The 16,935-nt window shown below is 30.2% G+C and overlaps 1 protein-coding gene across 1 annotated transcript in view; it reads right to left on the reverse strand.

Annotated features, from left to right (window-relative positions):
• The window catches only part of LOC148272203 (zwei Ig domain protein zig-8-like), a 157,939-nt gene that overhangs the window by 46,246 nt on the left and 94,758 nt on the right, over positions 1–16,935 (reverse strand). Inside the window, exon 2 of the mRNA XM_088240374.1 lies at positions 7,882–8,788. Coding sequence (XP_088096500.1) covers positions 7,882–8,002 — 121 coding nt within the window. The 5' untranslated portion in view covers positions 8,003–8,788. The remainder of the gene's footprint in view (positions 1–7,881; positions 8,789–16,935) is intronic.

Below are 16,935 nucleotides of genomic sequence, written 5' to 3' on the forward strand. Positions count from 1 at the left end.
TCATTTTGAGGGCCATTTTCAACGAGTTGTAAATAACTCACTATTAAAAAATGGAATCGAGTTGGGGTAGAATGGGATTCGAACCACGGACCTTTGATCCGTGAGTCCGAGACACTAGCCACAGGACCACAACCCGATTTTTGATATTAAAATAAAAAACTGATTTGAGTCTACTTAAAATCGTTAATTTTATTTTTGAACACAAAAACATAAATCGGACAGTTGTTTCGCCTTGTTAGGGTATTTTCAAACGAATGTGAAGATGAAATGAGCTAAAGCTTCTTATGTTTGAGTATGTCCAAATGCTTGCAGACTGGCTGGATATCATCCCTAGAGAGTTATTCATATTTAAATTTATTTCAACAGAGAGGGAAAACATTTTTGAGATGGAAATACGGAAGTCTAGGCATTTACAGGGCTTATGGGCTGTCATGGGTGGTTTAAATGACCACTTTACACACTGAGTAACATTCACCATTCTGCTCATGTTTGAGCACCCACATTTCCTCAAATCTTCCATCTGTCGACTTTTGTGAAGTAAAAGCGCTGAAACCTTTATCACGTGGGTGAGATACACCCTGTAAGTGCCTAGACTTCCATATTCCCTTCTCAAAAAGGTTTTCCCTCTCTGTTGAAATAAATTTAAAGCTTCTTGTATTCATTTATCAATACATTTTATCAACTTTTTGTGCATTTTGCCAAGCTAACAAGGGTACAAACCCCGTTACAAGCTAGGCAATTTATATATTTTAAAACATAATAATAATTTACAAGTTAATAGAAAAAACAGACGATTAAATATAATTTTACTAGCATTTTACATAGGATTATCTAGGTACAAAGTAATAATAAATTTAAGGTATTAAATTCAGCATGTACAAATGTTGTTTTATGTTTTTAACTATGATTTTAACTATGGGGAAAACAAATAGTGAAAGGTTTGGCCAAGTGTTTATTTAGTAAAAGGGAATTTAGGTACTATATTTGTGTTTTGGATAAATACGTAATATTTTGAAAAACTTAAGTAAGCATTTATTAACATGTATTGTAAAATAATTAATGAACCGATAAACCTTTAGATAATAACTGTAGTAATATTAATAATATAAAATAAGTTAGAGTGTTTTATAATTTAAGTTCGTGATTTGAATATTATAAATAATTTATGTAAACAGAAACGTATTTGGAGAAGTACGAGTATTAATTTAAAGTAAAAGATTTATATATTATAAATAATTAATGTAAAAAGAAAAGCATTTTAAAATTTTTAGTTTATAAAAAACCCACCATGTTAGCGTGTATAGTGTTATAAATTAAACATGTTTAATAGTGGTGAAGATATTTGGTTTGTTTGTTCATTTAATATTTTTAAATTTGGGTTGTTTTTATATTTATTAATTTTCATTTGCTCTAAGTGTTCAACGTCCTTGGCGTTCAATATGTAACGGAGTTGATTTATTTGAGATATTAATTTGATGATTATTTTCGATTTAGTGATTGGCAAATTGAAAGTTTTGTTAGACTTTAAAATTAAAATTCTAGTATAGAATTCTACAAAATAAACACCAAGTAAATAAATAAATATTTAATTAGTATTTCAAGCACAAATAACAAATGAGTGCATCTTTTCCCAGAATCTTAGAGTAAATATAATAAAAACTTTTTTTCTGAAATCGATGTATATTTTCTCACCCTAAACAACAAAAAAGAAAATGCCAAAACTGCAAATGATAATTATAATGTAATCTGTTCCCATTCAAAAAGGTACATGCTTTATTTTTTGTATACTTTCATATTATATATGATTTATTTTAAAAAGGAGAAAGAAAGAAAGGCTGCTCTATGGTTATTCTGTGCATCCGCTGACGAAATATTTTTTTAAAGACAGTTGAAAAAACATCTTTTTTAAAAATATTTTCAACTGAATCGGCATTCACTTCGAATCTCTTTTCATTTCCTTTGTTCTTTTTTATTATTATTGTTTTATTTTATTTTTTACAAGTGGAATAATATGGACTGGCTTTTAACGGGTACGCTTTCTTCTTATCTTTTTTTTGGATTTAATTTACTTAAATATAGAAAACTATAAGTGTAAATAGGTTTTTTTTTGTTACAAAAGCTGCTGTTTTCTTTTAATACATAAAATTAATTAAATAAATTGTGATGCAGAAGAGCGTTTATTTTTATTATTTAGAATTTTTTGATTATTTATTTATTATTTTGAATAACCCGCAATGGTAATAAAAGAAATGTAAGGTCAAATCATGTTCAGTATCGTCTGGTCAGTGTAGTCACCATGTGGTTTTTAAGCTTGATTTTAAATTTGTTTCAACTGAAATTTTTAAGGTGGTAAGATAAGTTAGTCATTGAAGTCTATTGAATAATCTTTTTGACCATCCAACTTTTGTCTTGAATTTTTTAATGAGATATTGTTGTTATCTGGTGTTAAATTTGTGTATGTCAGCATTTTTGATTAACGTTATGTCTAAGTTATCAACTATGTCTAGATTATTTTTGGTAAGACACTTTTTTTTTAAACAGATTAGTTTAACATACATAAATTAAACAATTAACATTTCCTAAAATAAAAGTACTTAAGAGGTATTTTTTCAGTGGAAATAATGGTTTGTGTAAAATTATTGCACACTCTTGAAATAACGCAATTTCGTTCTTAAAAGTAATTTAATAAAACGCTTGTTTGAGTTTTGTTATAGTACTACTTTATTCATTTATGAATCGGGTTGTGGTCCTGTGGCTAGTGTCTCAGACTCACGGACTAAAAGTCCGTGGTTTAAATCCCACTCTACTTTGATTTTATTTTCTAAAAGTGAGTTATTTACAACTCGTTGAAAATGGCCCTCAAAATTAAATATTTGGGTAAATCATAAGAACGCAAATATTTCTTTTTACTAAAAAAAAAAATAAAAAAAATAAACGAGTACAAATATGTATGATAGATGACGCTGGCTTTGCTTGCCGCCATATTGTGATTTCGTTATACATATCATATTAATATTTATAATAGGAACGATCAAGGAAAATGAAAAAAAATAGTCAGTTTAAAATCTTGTGTTGTGGGATTTTTAAAAATATTTATTTATTTGACGGACTGACTTATGCAGTCCATTTTAACAATGGTAAATACAATTTCTTATAATGAATACAGGCACTAATAAAATAAAATACAATTAAATAAAATTAAAGCTAGGGCAAAAAAATAAAAATTACTACCTCAAGACAAGATCCGGTCTATCTTAGTGAATTTTTAAATCTATAAAGACTTACACCAAAAAAGTCCAGATCGTGTCTCGAGTTTACAATACGACACAATTGGCACATTGGTACATGCAAGCCATAGTTTTTGCTGTGTTGATCGAGGAACAGCACATTATTATTTCGCAACCGGCGGATTGGAACATTGAATGCCACTTGTTCCAGTAACGATGGTACATCAATTAAGCCATTCAGCAAATTAAACATAAATATGGAGTCAATGTTATTTCTACGTTTTTGTAGACTTGAGATTTTTTAAATTGATTCCATTTCTCCGTAAATGTAGTCTCCTCTCTCGAGGCCAATCATCCATGCTACTTTTCTTAGCAAACGATGTTGCACCGATATACACACTTGCGAACTAATATGCTAACAACATCGATATCTTTAACACGAGTCTTGTAAATTTTAAATATCAATGTAAATGCTCCATATCAAATAGAATGAAATATTCTGTTCATATTGTATTTTATAACATTATGTACCTAGCTGGTTTAAACCTTGAACTGCATTTCTTTAGCTTATTTAAAAATATGAAAATTATTATTAATTTTTTTATTTTTTTTAAAAACCAACTAAACTTCCAAACACATTTCTATATTTTATTACTTTAAATTGTTATATTTAAAAAATTATGTTGTTAATACACCCATCTTTTTAATTTTTATTTTTATACCAACTATACTTCTTAATACTGTTCTTATCTTTTATTTCTTTATATGGTTTTTTTAAAAATTTACTTAAATTTATATACTCGTCATCTTTTTTTTTATACCAACTTTACTTCAAAACACTGTTCTATCTTTTGTTGCTTTATATTGTACTTTTTAAATTTTATGTTGTATGTATACCCATATTATATATATAATTTTCATGTATATAAAAGCCTTATGGGCCGAAAAATTAATAAAATAAAAATATTTTGGATCAACACAGTGATTGACAAGCAATTTGAAGTCTCATTATTGTTTTACCACGTATTTTATTCACGCTTTTCATTTATTTATTCACGCATTAAAAAAAAATATACATACATCAATGGTAAATTTTTATCAGTTTGAACGTGCGAACTAAATTGATAACTAAACTTCTTCAATGATGTAAGCAACTTTTATGATTTACAAGCATAAAATTAGTGTCTAACAAGTTAGGTAATCTCACGAAGGGCTCAAAAAACGTATTTTCCTAGAAGTATTCCTGGTCAGTTTTTTAATATCATAATGTTTATGTCAGATTTTGTTTATGAACGATATTGATAGACGAGTGCTATAAAGCGGCAGATTTTTTATACCGAGAGGTGTGTTTACATCATGAGCAAACAGCACGAAACCACGGATACGTTATTCCTCAAAACACGCAAACTTGAACTGAATTTGAAATTTACTTCAAAGAAGGACCGCTACGGTTCATACCCTACCTGTGTACATACCTACGTAGCCAGTTAAATTGTAAAAACATTATTTTTTTCTTCATAAAAAAAGTACTTTAAATAATTTTACCCCTGTTAAGGCCAAGCGCGCATTGCTACTTTAAAACGCGCGGTAGTTTACCCGCTAACTCACGGTTTAAGGCATAATTCTGTTCGAGGAGCTGGCGTGAACAACACATATACACATTGCGTTTATGTAATATCTGTGAATAAGCGCATGTTATGACGTACGGCATACGCATTATGAAAAAACTTTCCCTCTCTCTAGCGTTCAGACAACTATTGCTTTCAACAATATTTTTATTCTGTCCAAACTCTTGCAGACAAGGACTGGATTCAGGGGGGTTGAACCCAACCTTTATCATATTTATTTGGTCTTAAAATACTAAAAATACATTAACCAAATTGAATCTATACAGGTCCAGATGAATTGACAAACTTACCTAAACTCCAAACTCTCCAAAATCGCAGGAATATGGCTGACACCATTTTATGTATAAAACTTTGAATAACCTGATAGATTGCCCTAAGATTCTACCACTTATAAATTTTAGAGTCCCAGATACGCAGACCAGAAACCAATCTCTATTTAAAATTTCTAAATGTTCCACTACATGTTTTCAAAATTCATTTGTAAATAGAACCAGCAATATGTGTAATCATAAATTAAATTGAATTGATATTAATTACATATCTTTAACTTCCTTTAAAATAAATAAATTTAAAAAAAAAATTCAAATTATGATATTGCGTCTTGAATCCGCAGCCGATATTTTGCAGGTAATGTGCAGTTCTGTAAGTGGGCATATAATAAATGTGCACTGTTTGGTCAACTTTAGTTATATTATATATTATAATGTGCAACTGTGTGACCAATATTCAAAAGTAGATATATTTTTAAAAATAGAAATTAGATTTACATTTTTAGTAATATTATAAGTTGTGCATGATTAATTATTTTATGGTATGTATCACTCAAATTTGAGTGCTTTGCCGAGAAAAGAAAAAAAAATGTTCTGTTTAATTTTTATGTGACAACATTTATTTTATTTATTATGTGGAAGCCTCTACTTGGACATTTATGTTTCTTCATGTAACTGTTGTAATTGGCTTAGGCTGTATATATAAAATAAATAAATAAATACACATAAGTTTATACATTATTATAGATATACATGAGAAAAAAAAAGAAAGTGAAAGTGAATAAAGAACAATATTAAGACATTTTAGACAAATTAATTTATAACCTTTTGAATACTTAACCTATTTTTATATAAAGATAGACGAAATATATCAACTCCACCATACTCGTTACCTAGCCGGTGTAGTCTAGGTATTGGTGAATTGTAAACTATATATAGTTACATAAAAAGAAATCATTATTATCTCCGAGAAATATGAAATTGCTCCGTCTGCGTCGGTAAGTTTCATCTATCGGAAAGTGACCTAATCATTTACAACTCGTTGAAAATGGCCCTCAAAATTAAATATTTGGGTAAATCATAAGAACGCAAATATTTCTTTTTTAAAAAAAAAAAAAAAAAATTCTCTTTTCTATAACTCTCTGCTGTAGAAATACATCAACCGAGCTGCCCTTGGACACTTCATTGTAAAGCCTAAGCATTGTTAGCACATTTGTCATTTGACTATCTTAAAACTGAGATAATGTCGATCGTCAAATGTCACGCGTTCCTACAAAATACGCTCGATTTATGACGATCGTCTAGTGTCGCCGACACGTATCAACCGTAAATATCGCAATTTGCTATGAGATATGTTTGATTTTTGACAATCGATATTTTGTCGTCGACACGTATCAGTGAGATACGCTCGACTTTTGACAAATAACCAATGTGTTTTTAGGCACCTTAAGTTAAAAAGTTGTATAATATCCGCTATTGTATAACAATAATGTATTATATCGTCATAAAGAAACTCAACCCTTACTTTATCAATAGTTTACTTGAACTTAAATTCAGTTATCGTTATATAATGGTAAGTATCTAAACTTTTCAAGAATACAAACCCCAGCGACCACCCCGAGCTAATTGAACGAATTTATGTGCGTTGTACAAAATTTATGGGTAACGTTTCTTTATTTTAATAAAAAAGAAACTTTTGGAATTTAATACCGCGCAAGAATATTAATTTACAAATAAAGCTGTAAGAACGAAATTTCTTACAAAACTAAGAAGAAGGGTGTATTATATAACTCAACGTTTGAACTAACACTCTGAAGGAAATGCGGAGTAATACTACTGTGAAAAAAAACAGAATTTTTAATTAAAAATACGCTAGACTGTCACTGACATCTGTGTCGAATTTCATATTAATATCTGTATCTGTCTAATAGTTACGCACGTGTTTTGTGAACAGCAAAAAGTTAATTTAGTGATTTTTACAATCTCCGATTTTTTTGAGCAAAGAAGTTCCTGTAAATTTTGTTTGCGAAATGATTTTCTGCTGCAGAAACCATAAAAATATTGCGAAATGTCTTTGGTGATCAAATTATCACTAAAAATGTTTAAAAGTGGTATAAACAATTCAATGAAGGCAGAGAAAGCGCTGAAGATAATGATTCCCCGGACGACCACCAACATCAACAAACATTGTCGATTGGCAGTTAGAGATCTCTCTTTTTTTACCCTACTTTGCTCATCTAATGAAAGAATTAATGAATATTAGACCTTAGATTAAACAACGCTGTGGGGGAAATTTGAACGACATTATCTTTAAAACATCAAATATTATTTAACATGATATAAAAATATCCGTTTTATGTCAAATAAAATTTGTTTTATATTTTAAGTTCAAAGCTAATTAATTCAATTACTCCTATTAAATGACCCTTTACTTATCTACTCTGTTGTGTCAATCAATGTTTCTGCGTGCACAATAAAATTTTAGAGAAATCAACAGATTACTTTTTTTTTACCAAACATTTGTGTTATGATTTTTTTCCCCATCAAGCAACATTACCCAGCGACTTAACGTATGCGCGCGGAGAAAGTGTGTCTAAGTGGGGAAATTATTGGACACAGTCTGATGTATTCAAATATGATTCTACGCTCCTTCTGGACTTTTCTTAATTCTATGCCTGTATGTACGTTAACTGTTTTTATTGTAAACTGCTTTTGTAAACGAATAGGCAGATAAATAAAAAAGGAATATGTACTCACGCTTTTTATGATGCCTCGTGTGATCGTGGTGTCTTGTGTCCAACTCCGTCGTGACGACTATTGCCAAGCTGATGATGACCATCGCCAGGGTAATGTGCAGGGATGTGCATATCCTAATCATGACTTTGGCACGCACTTCGCACAATGCGTCATGAGTCGCGCATCAAACCATCACGGCCCGGTGGCGAGCGCTACATGGTGAACTTGAACGAAACGGGTCACTTTGATTCGTAACAAACATTGTTTTATCATAATATTACAACTTCAATTGAAACACGTTTTTACTTTTAAAATTGGAACTCGTGTTTACTTTTTAAATCTCCTAAACCCTTGTTTACTTTAACAAAACCAAATAAATTGGTTTAAAATGAAACAAGTGGTCACTTTAAAAAAAAATAATCGCGTGTATTATTTCTGAAGCTCACAAAAAAACCATAACTATGTTTACTTAAAACTCACAATTTACTGCAACACGCACTTTTGTTTATTTTTGTATAATGGTGATATTTGTTGATTCACAATTTGGAAACTTGTTTTTTTTTTATAAAATTCACATTTAAAATGTTAACATTTTTTATTCACAATAAAAATACGAGACAACTTGTTTTTTTTATGTCACACTTGAAAATATGTTGTAAATTTGTAACGAAACCAGCGTATTAACACTAAAATTGTTTTCACAAATTCGTTAATCAAAAGTATATTTCATTTTCTACATTTAGCCAATCTTTAACAGAATTGATATTTATATTAATTTACTTTTGTAGTAGAAAATCATGGAATTGATTTGAAGTTTTAACTGAGAATGAATAGTATTTTAAGTTTAAATTGTTAAAAAATATCGGGGCAGTGGAGGTGACTCAAATTTTTTTATCGTTGCGATTTTTTCGGCGCAAACTCACAAAATCTGAAATGAAAAGAAAACACACATTTATTCTGTTTCTGTGAAACGATATTTCACGTGTAACGCTAATGTAACATGACATAACTTACATCAAAAAAATATGAGGTAAAAAGCGTTTTCATAGAAAAAATGATACTCAGATTGTATAAATAATAGAGAAAATATTTTTACGACAATGAAAAACATGGGCAATTATTTTCATCAGAGTGAGAAATAGAATATAAATACTAAAACAATATGAAGATATGATATGGAGACAATTTTTTCAGCACATATTTCTCCGTTTGTTTTTTTATAGTTAGGAAAACAGTATGTATTCTAGATAACTTTATGGTAATAGAAAATGTGTTTAAATGAAAAAAAAATGAATGCATTGCAAACTTTATAATGTACACAATAATAGAAGATAAAAAATGCATTCATTCGTTTTAATTTTGATCCAAAAATACAATTTAATTTGCTATTTGACCAGTTTAAATAATTTTTAAAGTCTGGCTAACCACACAACTGATTGGGTGCATTTTATATAAAACAGCCAGCCCTAATAAAACTCTGATGTACGTTGTGTCATTATTTATTTATTAAATTTTCATTTGTTAATTTTACGGCACAAATGCCTTTTACAATAAAAAATAAAGGAATAGAATGAGCTTAGGTAGAAATACGAAAAAAACGATATATAAACATGGGTACAAAAAGAAAAATATTTATAAAACAATGTTTGAGTATGTCCAAATGCTTGCAGACTGGCTGGATTTCCTCCCGGGAGTTATATTAAAATTTATTTTAACAGAGAGGGAAAACATTGTTGATAAGAAAATATGGTAGTCTAGGCATTTACAGGGTAAACTCAAACATTATCAAATTAACTACCTTGTAAAAGAAGAAGTATAAAAATTATCAAATTGTTTTCTGGCGTTGCCTAGTAGTTAATTTGGTTCAGCCAGATGAATCTCCCCCATATAATAAAGGTTTCAGCTCCTTTACTTCACAAAAGTCAACAGATGGAAGAGTTGAGGAAATGTGGATGTTTAAACATGGGCAGAATGGTGAATGTTACACATTGTGTAAAGTGGCCACTTAAACAAGCCAATGACAGGTCATAAGCCCTGTAAACGCCTAAACTTCCACATTCTCTTATCAACAATGTTTTTTTTCTCTCTGTTGAAATAAATTAAAAAATATTGATACATGTACGTATGTTATCTATAAAAAAGTCTGTATATTATGAACATAAAAGAGTATTTTGCCTCCTGCGATAAACATTTGTTTGCCAAAGTAGATTTCAGTGCACCGTTCTCCCTGTTCCCAGCACTCACCCTTCTTTAAATATCTTTCTCAGTCTTTCCATCCCTAGTAAACATACTTTCCAGATACACAAATTCTTCTACCCGATTCAGAATATCTCCGTTCACACGAATCTCACATTTAGTTATATTTTCATCCCTTTCAAAAACCATCATTTTTGATTTATCGACATTCGTAAGCAAATCGCTTTTCTTGCATACATCGCAAAAGCAAAAAATTAATAAATAATCATAGAGTATAAAAATGGAAAAAGGCAAATGATTTTTGAAAAAATGTTCTGAGAGAAAAAAAAGTTATGCTGAAAAATGTTTTTTTTTTTAGTTATGGTATAGGAAGGTTTGAACCTTGGATCTTTGATCCGTAAGTTTGGGATACTACAACGAGTACAACTCGGATCTCAATTTAATAATACAATTGGTTTTAGAAAGCATTACATAGTTTTTCTGCTGAATTTTTTTATGTCCATTTTTGATCCGTTTTCCGATAAAAAAATATTTTTCTGGTAAAAGGTAGTCTGTAAAAACAATTCACCAGGTATATTTATGTAAATAAGAATCCAATATGTAGTTTGGCTGTTTGAATCGAAAAGCAATAATGAAAGGCCAATATTAGAGTTCACATCCAAATCTCCGGATTTTAAAAATCGTCTCGGAAAATATAAAGTTATTTTCCATAAAAGGTCCTATTTGTTTTTCAGTTTTATTTTCTCCTTCGTTTGTCGGTTCCTCGTAAGTTAATTCAAAGGCAAAAGAATTGTATTCTCACGGGAGTTTTCCCCCGAAATGAAACGTCCGGCAATATTCGAACCCCCGGTATATTAAATGATTTATTTTAAAGTTTGAAAAAAATAATTTTATTCAAAATCTTATAATAACTACGAAGTAGTGCAAAAGTCATCACCCTTTCGGAAGATACTCTCATTTTTTAAATGGCGTCTTATATCATTAAGATTTTGGCATTTTCAAAGTCAACAATAGCTGAATACAGCTGGCCCACCACATACCGCACACCGCATCTGAGGACATAAGTCTCCTTGGCGGTGCCCACATACACGGAAAATTTGCTCTTCGTCAAACGAGAAAAGCTACCCGAAGGAGTTCTCTGTAATCTGGTAACCTTAGCATATTTGTGCTGAACGAAAGTTATCCAGAAGTTCACAATATGTACTTCATTGGATTGAGAAAAGAGGGAAGTGAATTCTTCACTGACTGGGATTTAATTGATTGGACGTGATCAATTCGCCGAAATGATTACAAAACGTTTTGAAAGTCTTGAAATTCTCCTTGGAAGCCACCAGATCTGTATATCTGACAGGACCTTTAACAGGGCCACGGATAGTTGCGAGAAGCTCCATTCGGTAATCATAGAGAAAGGGAAAGAGACAAAACCACAAGATGTGTTCAGAAGATTGGTTAGGATATCCGCAGCAGCAAGAAGGGGAGTCAACAATATTAAAAACAAATTTTTTTTTATTTAATTTACCTTTATAAATTTACCATTTAAATTTACCAAAATAGCTGAATACTTATAGATAAACCGTGTAGCGCAAAATAGAGAAATATCACTTTCTTTTTACACTTTTAAAGTAATAAAGGTCTACGAAATACTGACCAGTAAAAAAAAAAAAAAAATATTTGTAGCATAAAAAAAGTTTCAAATTTGTAATTTTGAATTCCCACAAAAACGGCGATTCCATTGGCCACGCCCTTCATACGTCACGATTCATGTTTATTTGTTCCTTGCCATTAAAATTTGTGTAGAACAATATCACACATCTTGACGTCACAACTATCAAGGCCAAACACGTCGCGTTTTTCTACGAACGTATTTTTATTGAATTTCTTTTTAACATTTATGTATGCAAACTTTTCTCCACAATATCCATATTGATTGTGAAAACACAATTAATTATTATAAATCCATTTCATATATTTTTATCGGTATTCGTAGAATGTGATATTTCCCTATTGTTTTATTTATTTTTTATTTTATTTTATTTTGTGCACCACAACAGGCCAGGAGGCCAAATCACAGTGGTGAATTACATCACAGAACACCCAGGCTTGAGAAATTTTTTTTTTGTTCTTACCGGGAATCGAACCCGGAACCTTCCGTGCGTGAGTCAAGCGTCTTGACCACTACACCATGGAGACCGCCTACAACACATTATATTACTACAATATAATGTGTTGAAATGAGCAACACGCACACTTTTTACTGTGTGAACACCACAAATGTGTTATAACACAGTATGTTATCGGACACACTGACACAATTGTAGTTTTCACGCAGTGTGGCATATGAAGATAGCCTTATGGAGTAAATTTACAATACCAACCTAATAATTTTGTTTTGTGTGATAATAAATATATTTTTTTTAATGATGAATAATATTGGAGGAAGCAATTCGATGGCTAATTTTTCAGCTACCTTGTAAATTGCGACATGCGTACCTACAGCAAAATGTTTAAAAACCAATAAAATTAAAATACTCAGAAGATTATTAGTAATATCGTCGCGTAAAACCAAAAACGCAAACAAAGGATTTTATAGTAAAATTCAAATTTATTTTTAAACGGTACCTAGATGTTAAGGTGGTATTACTGATTACCACGATTAACACCTCGCTACAACTACATACAGTATATTCCTAAATAACGACACCCTGAAGCTAACTTCATACAACACAATTTCAGTTACTAAAACACCCGCTAGGCGGTCGCTAGGTACCATAATGTGTATACTGCAGACTAAAGCTAACTTCGCACAATACAATTTGAAAAGGAAAAAGTTACCAAGCGACATGTAGCAACTTTACAGAATAGCAAATAAAAGTTTATAAAAGTTTAATAACAAAATCTCATACAAACGCATTATTCTAACATCATTTAAGTAAAAAAATAAAACATGAGATTCTTTATTAAAAAAATTAAAAGAAAACTTTAATTGGCAATTTTTTGATGTTGCTACGAGTCGCTTGTAAACTATAAATATGATCTAATAGTTTGTTTTATTAGGTATATGAAGAATAATTATTTAATTACGCTATTTGTCATTCGTTAAAATTTTGATTTTATAAATTATAAAATGAATATTCACTAATTTTGTTTGTTTTTACCCTAGCCTAATGAGCTTGTTTATATCTCCTAAACCTTTGCATAATGTGGGGATGGAAAAGTCATGGTCGCTCAGTCGATTTACGACTAATAGAAAACGGCCCTACGTGTGAATATAATATTCCTATACAACTATGGTTAGCAACCCTTATAATGTAGAGATTTCTATCGAGTTCTCCCACCCCCGAATCGATATTTTATTGCTATCAAAGGTTGGACATTGCCTGAAATCAAACGCTTCGGTAAACCGATTTTTCGCGATAGCTAGTAAGAAAATATTTTTCGCATCTACATTTTCACCTGTCCGTTTCTAATAAAGAAGTCAAAAATCTATGAAAACATAGAGTTAAATATGTATTGAACCGATATGTGAAAAGTTTGGAAGAAGTCTATATCCAGCAGTGAAGAGAAACGGGCTGATAAAAAGAAGAAGAAGAATAATAATAACAAGTCTTATGTCACAAGAGTATCGTAATGACGTTCATTGGTGGATCTCTTTCACTCACTACTACTACTACTACTACTACTACTACTACTACTACTATTACCATCACACCATTTCCACGAAGAGGTAGGCAGAGAGAATGGACCACCACACACGTCTATCCTTACATACATAGCTTCTTCAATATGCATACATCTCTTCATACATGCACTTCGGTTCTGCCTGCTTTTGACATGACCAGAATTAAGATTTTGGTTTACCTGATCATGCCACGTCTTCCTTGGTCGTTCTCGTCTCACGTTACCGTTCATTTTCGCCATATATACTTGTTTTACCATTCTTTTGTCAATTTTCGTTTTACATGACCAAATTGTTTCAGAGACTCTTTATTAATCTTACCAATTATACCTGACCCAGATTTACACTCTCGCCTAATTTCTTTATTCGTAACCCTGTCATACATGATTTCCCAGACATTCGTCTAAAAGATCGCATTTCGACAGAATTCACTCGGCTTTTATCCTTCCCCTGCCAGTTCTGTGTTTCACTTCCATATACCCAATTTTACCTTATCGTTTTTATTATTTCCATATATATGAATTAAGATATTCCATTTTGTTATGTACATATACATGAATAAATAAAATTGAAATTGAAAATTAAAATTAAAAATTGACTTCTCGTAAAAACAGACATCGACTAATTATAAATATCATGATTTATATAGAGAAATGTATTGTTATATAGTGTAAAAGTGATATTAATCTACATGTTCTCTGAACATTTGAGAAATGTCAAATTAAAAAAGAAAAAAAAACGAATTATCAAAAATAAAACAAAAACAAGGTATTACGAAAAGAAAAAAAAAGTGTTTAAAGCGAAAAAAAATGATAATGGAGAAAAAATCATCTTTACTTCATAATCATAGTAGGGCCGGGCCTGCCATCCAATAAAATGTATTTACTAAATTGTACTTAAATAAAGCGACGACGGTTTAAAATATATAAAGAATAAATATTCTTTTTATTTAAACCACAGAATTAAAAAAAGTCCTGAAACCGCATGTGCATATCAAACAGAAGGCGACTAAACTACTCATAAATGAGTAGGTTTACGTTTTGACCCATTAGTTTCTTTGTAGACGTCGCTCAGTACACAACTCCTGATTTGAATTTAACTTTGCCGTATTGTGTCCTTTAACGTGTAAAAATACTGCTAGGATCTAAAAGAAACAGGATGCAATCACATTTTGTGTGTAATTAACACATGAATGTGTATGTAACAAATGCATTACTTAAAAATTGAATTATTTTTCCATCTGTCAGATTATCGAAGAAACAAAATGAACATTTCGTTAGTGTTGCCAGAGTGGTAAATTTTTTAACCCTACTTTGCTCATCTAATGAAAGAACTAATAAAAATTGGATCCCAGATTAAACATTGCCGTGGTGGACTTTTGACCGACGTTATCTTTAAAACATCAAATATTATTTAACATGATATAAAAATATCCGTTTTATGTAAAATAAAATTTGTTTTACATTTTAAGTTTAAAGTTCATCAATTCAATTTCACTTATTAAATGACCTTTTTCTTATCAACTCTGTTGTGTCAATCAATATTTCCGCGTCCACAATAAAATTTTAGAGAAATTAACTTATTGCTTTTTTTTACCTTAAATTTTTTATTATGTTTTTGCCCATTGTACAACATTACGCGGCGGCATCACAAATGCGCGCGGCAAAAGTGAGGCATAATGGGGGAATTGTTGAACACAGTCCGATGTATTCAAATATGATTTTACGCTCCTTCTGGACTTTTTTAAATTGTATGATGAAAACAAAATAAATATGGACAAAACAAGAAGACAGTGGAAAGGAAAAAAAGGAGATTGATGAGGAGTGGTGAAGGATGAATAAAGGAAAGTAGGAGTGGAATGACAAGAAATAAAGATCAATAAAAGACCACACCTCGATTCTCTGTTATTCTGAATCAACCCTATTAGTTCTCTTTTGTACCTATTATATGGAGTGTAAAATATATCAAGACTATTAAAATAATTTTTAAATGTTTCACGTATACGACGGATGGTAATTTTTTCCGATGATTAGTTTTAATAGGAATATAGAAAATATCAGACAGTCTAGTTAGTCTGGAGGTGACACGGTAATCTAGTAGATTAATTAGTTCTGGGAAATTAAAATTATTATTTTCAATTTTGTAAAGCAGGATCTGATCGTAGATTGATATGTAGGCTAAACGGAGAGATTTATTAAAATACGCATAAAATAACATCACTATATTATTCAGGCCATAAATGAGATGAATTGATGAAATAGTTTTAATTGATTTTCATAAAATAAATTATGTAAAAAATGTTTACTAAAAATATAAAATTTCTAAAAGTTCAAAGATTCATTATACTGATGCGACATATAAAATATAATATACATTTTATCGTGTTGAATTTATTTGACTATCTTTATTTGTAACAAAAAAATACTAAAATTATAAGTTCCAATAAAATATAATAAAAAAAATAAGTTTGTATATTTATTTATATATACGCCTAATGGGCATTTTAAAGGACATATTTATACATAGAAAATCATTATAAAAAAAGTGTAAAGACTCAATGGTATAGAGTAGACTTTGTGGGAGTGGAAGCGGGAGAGAGGTGTTTATAATTTAATTTGATTCAGTGATCGTTTGAAAGAAGACACCTTGTTATCAAAGAAATCAAGACTGGTATGTTTGGTAGCAGACCTGAGAATTCTGGGCATAGGGGAATGAAAACCATAGTTAGTTCTGTGGTTACCGGTATGAAAGAGTAAGTTTTGTCTGAGGTTTCTAGTTGGGATATTTAATTTCAAATATAAATAAAAACACTTTGTTTTTAATCACTTAATGATTATTCAATTACCTATTGGTTTCCTAATTACCTCTTAGACTTTGTATTAAGAAGATAATTTTACTCACATTACACCTATTTAACATAATATTTTATATTTTTTTAAATTCTTGGTCTATTGTTAGTGATAATATTTTTGAGATCTGTAAAGGTTGTCAGAGTCTTTAATTTAGTTTTGTCTTGTAGTTTATTGTATAATTTCAGTCTCTGGTTTATTAGTCTCGACTGTCTTTGTCTCGTTTTAGAATGTTGCATATGATATTGTTCTTTTATTTTTTTTAAGGATTCTATTTGAAAGAGTTATATTTAATTGTTTATTTTCTTTCAAGAGTTCTTTAGTTGCTGTTAAATAAAGTAAGTCGTATTATAA

The sequence above is a fragment of the Micrasema longulum genome, unplaced genomic scaffold (assembly GCF_059751315.1).
Source record: "Micrasema longulum isolate JH-2025_06_02 unplaced genomic scaffold, ASM5975131v1 h1tg002439l, whole genome shotgun sequence".
NCBI classification, from domain to species: domain Eukaryota; kingdom Metazoa; phylum Arthropoda; class Insecta; order Trichoptera; family Brachycentridae; genus Micrasema; species Micrasema longulum.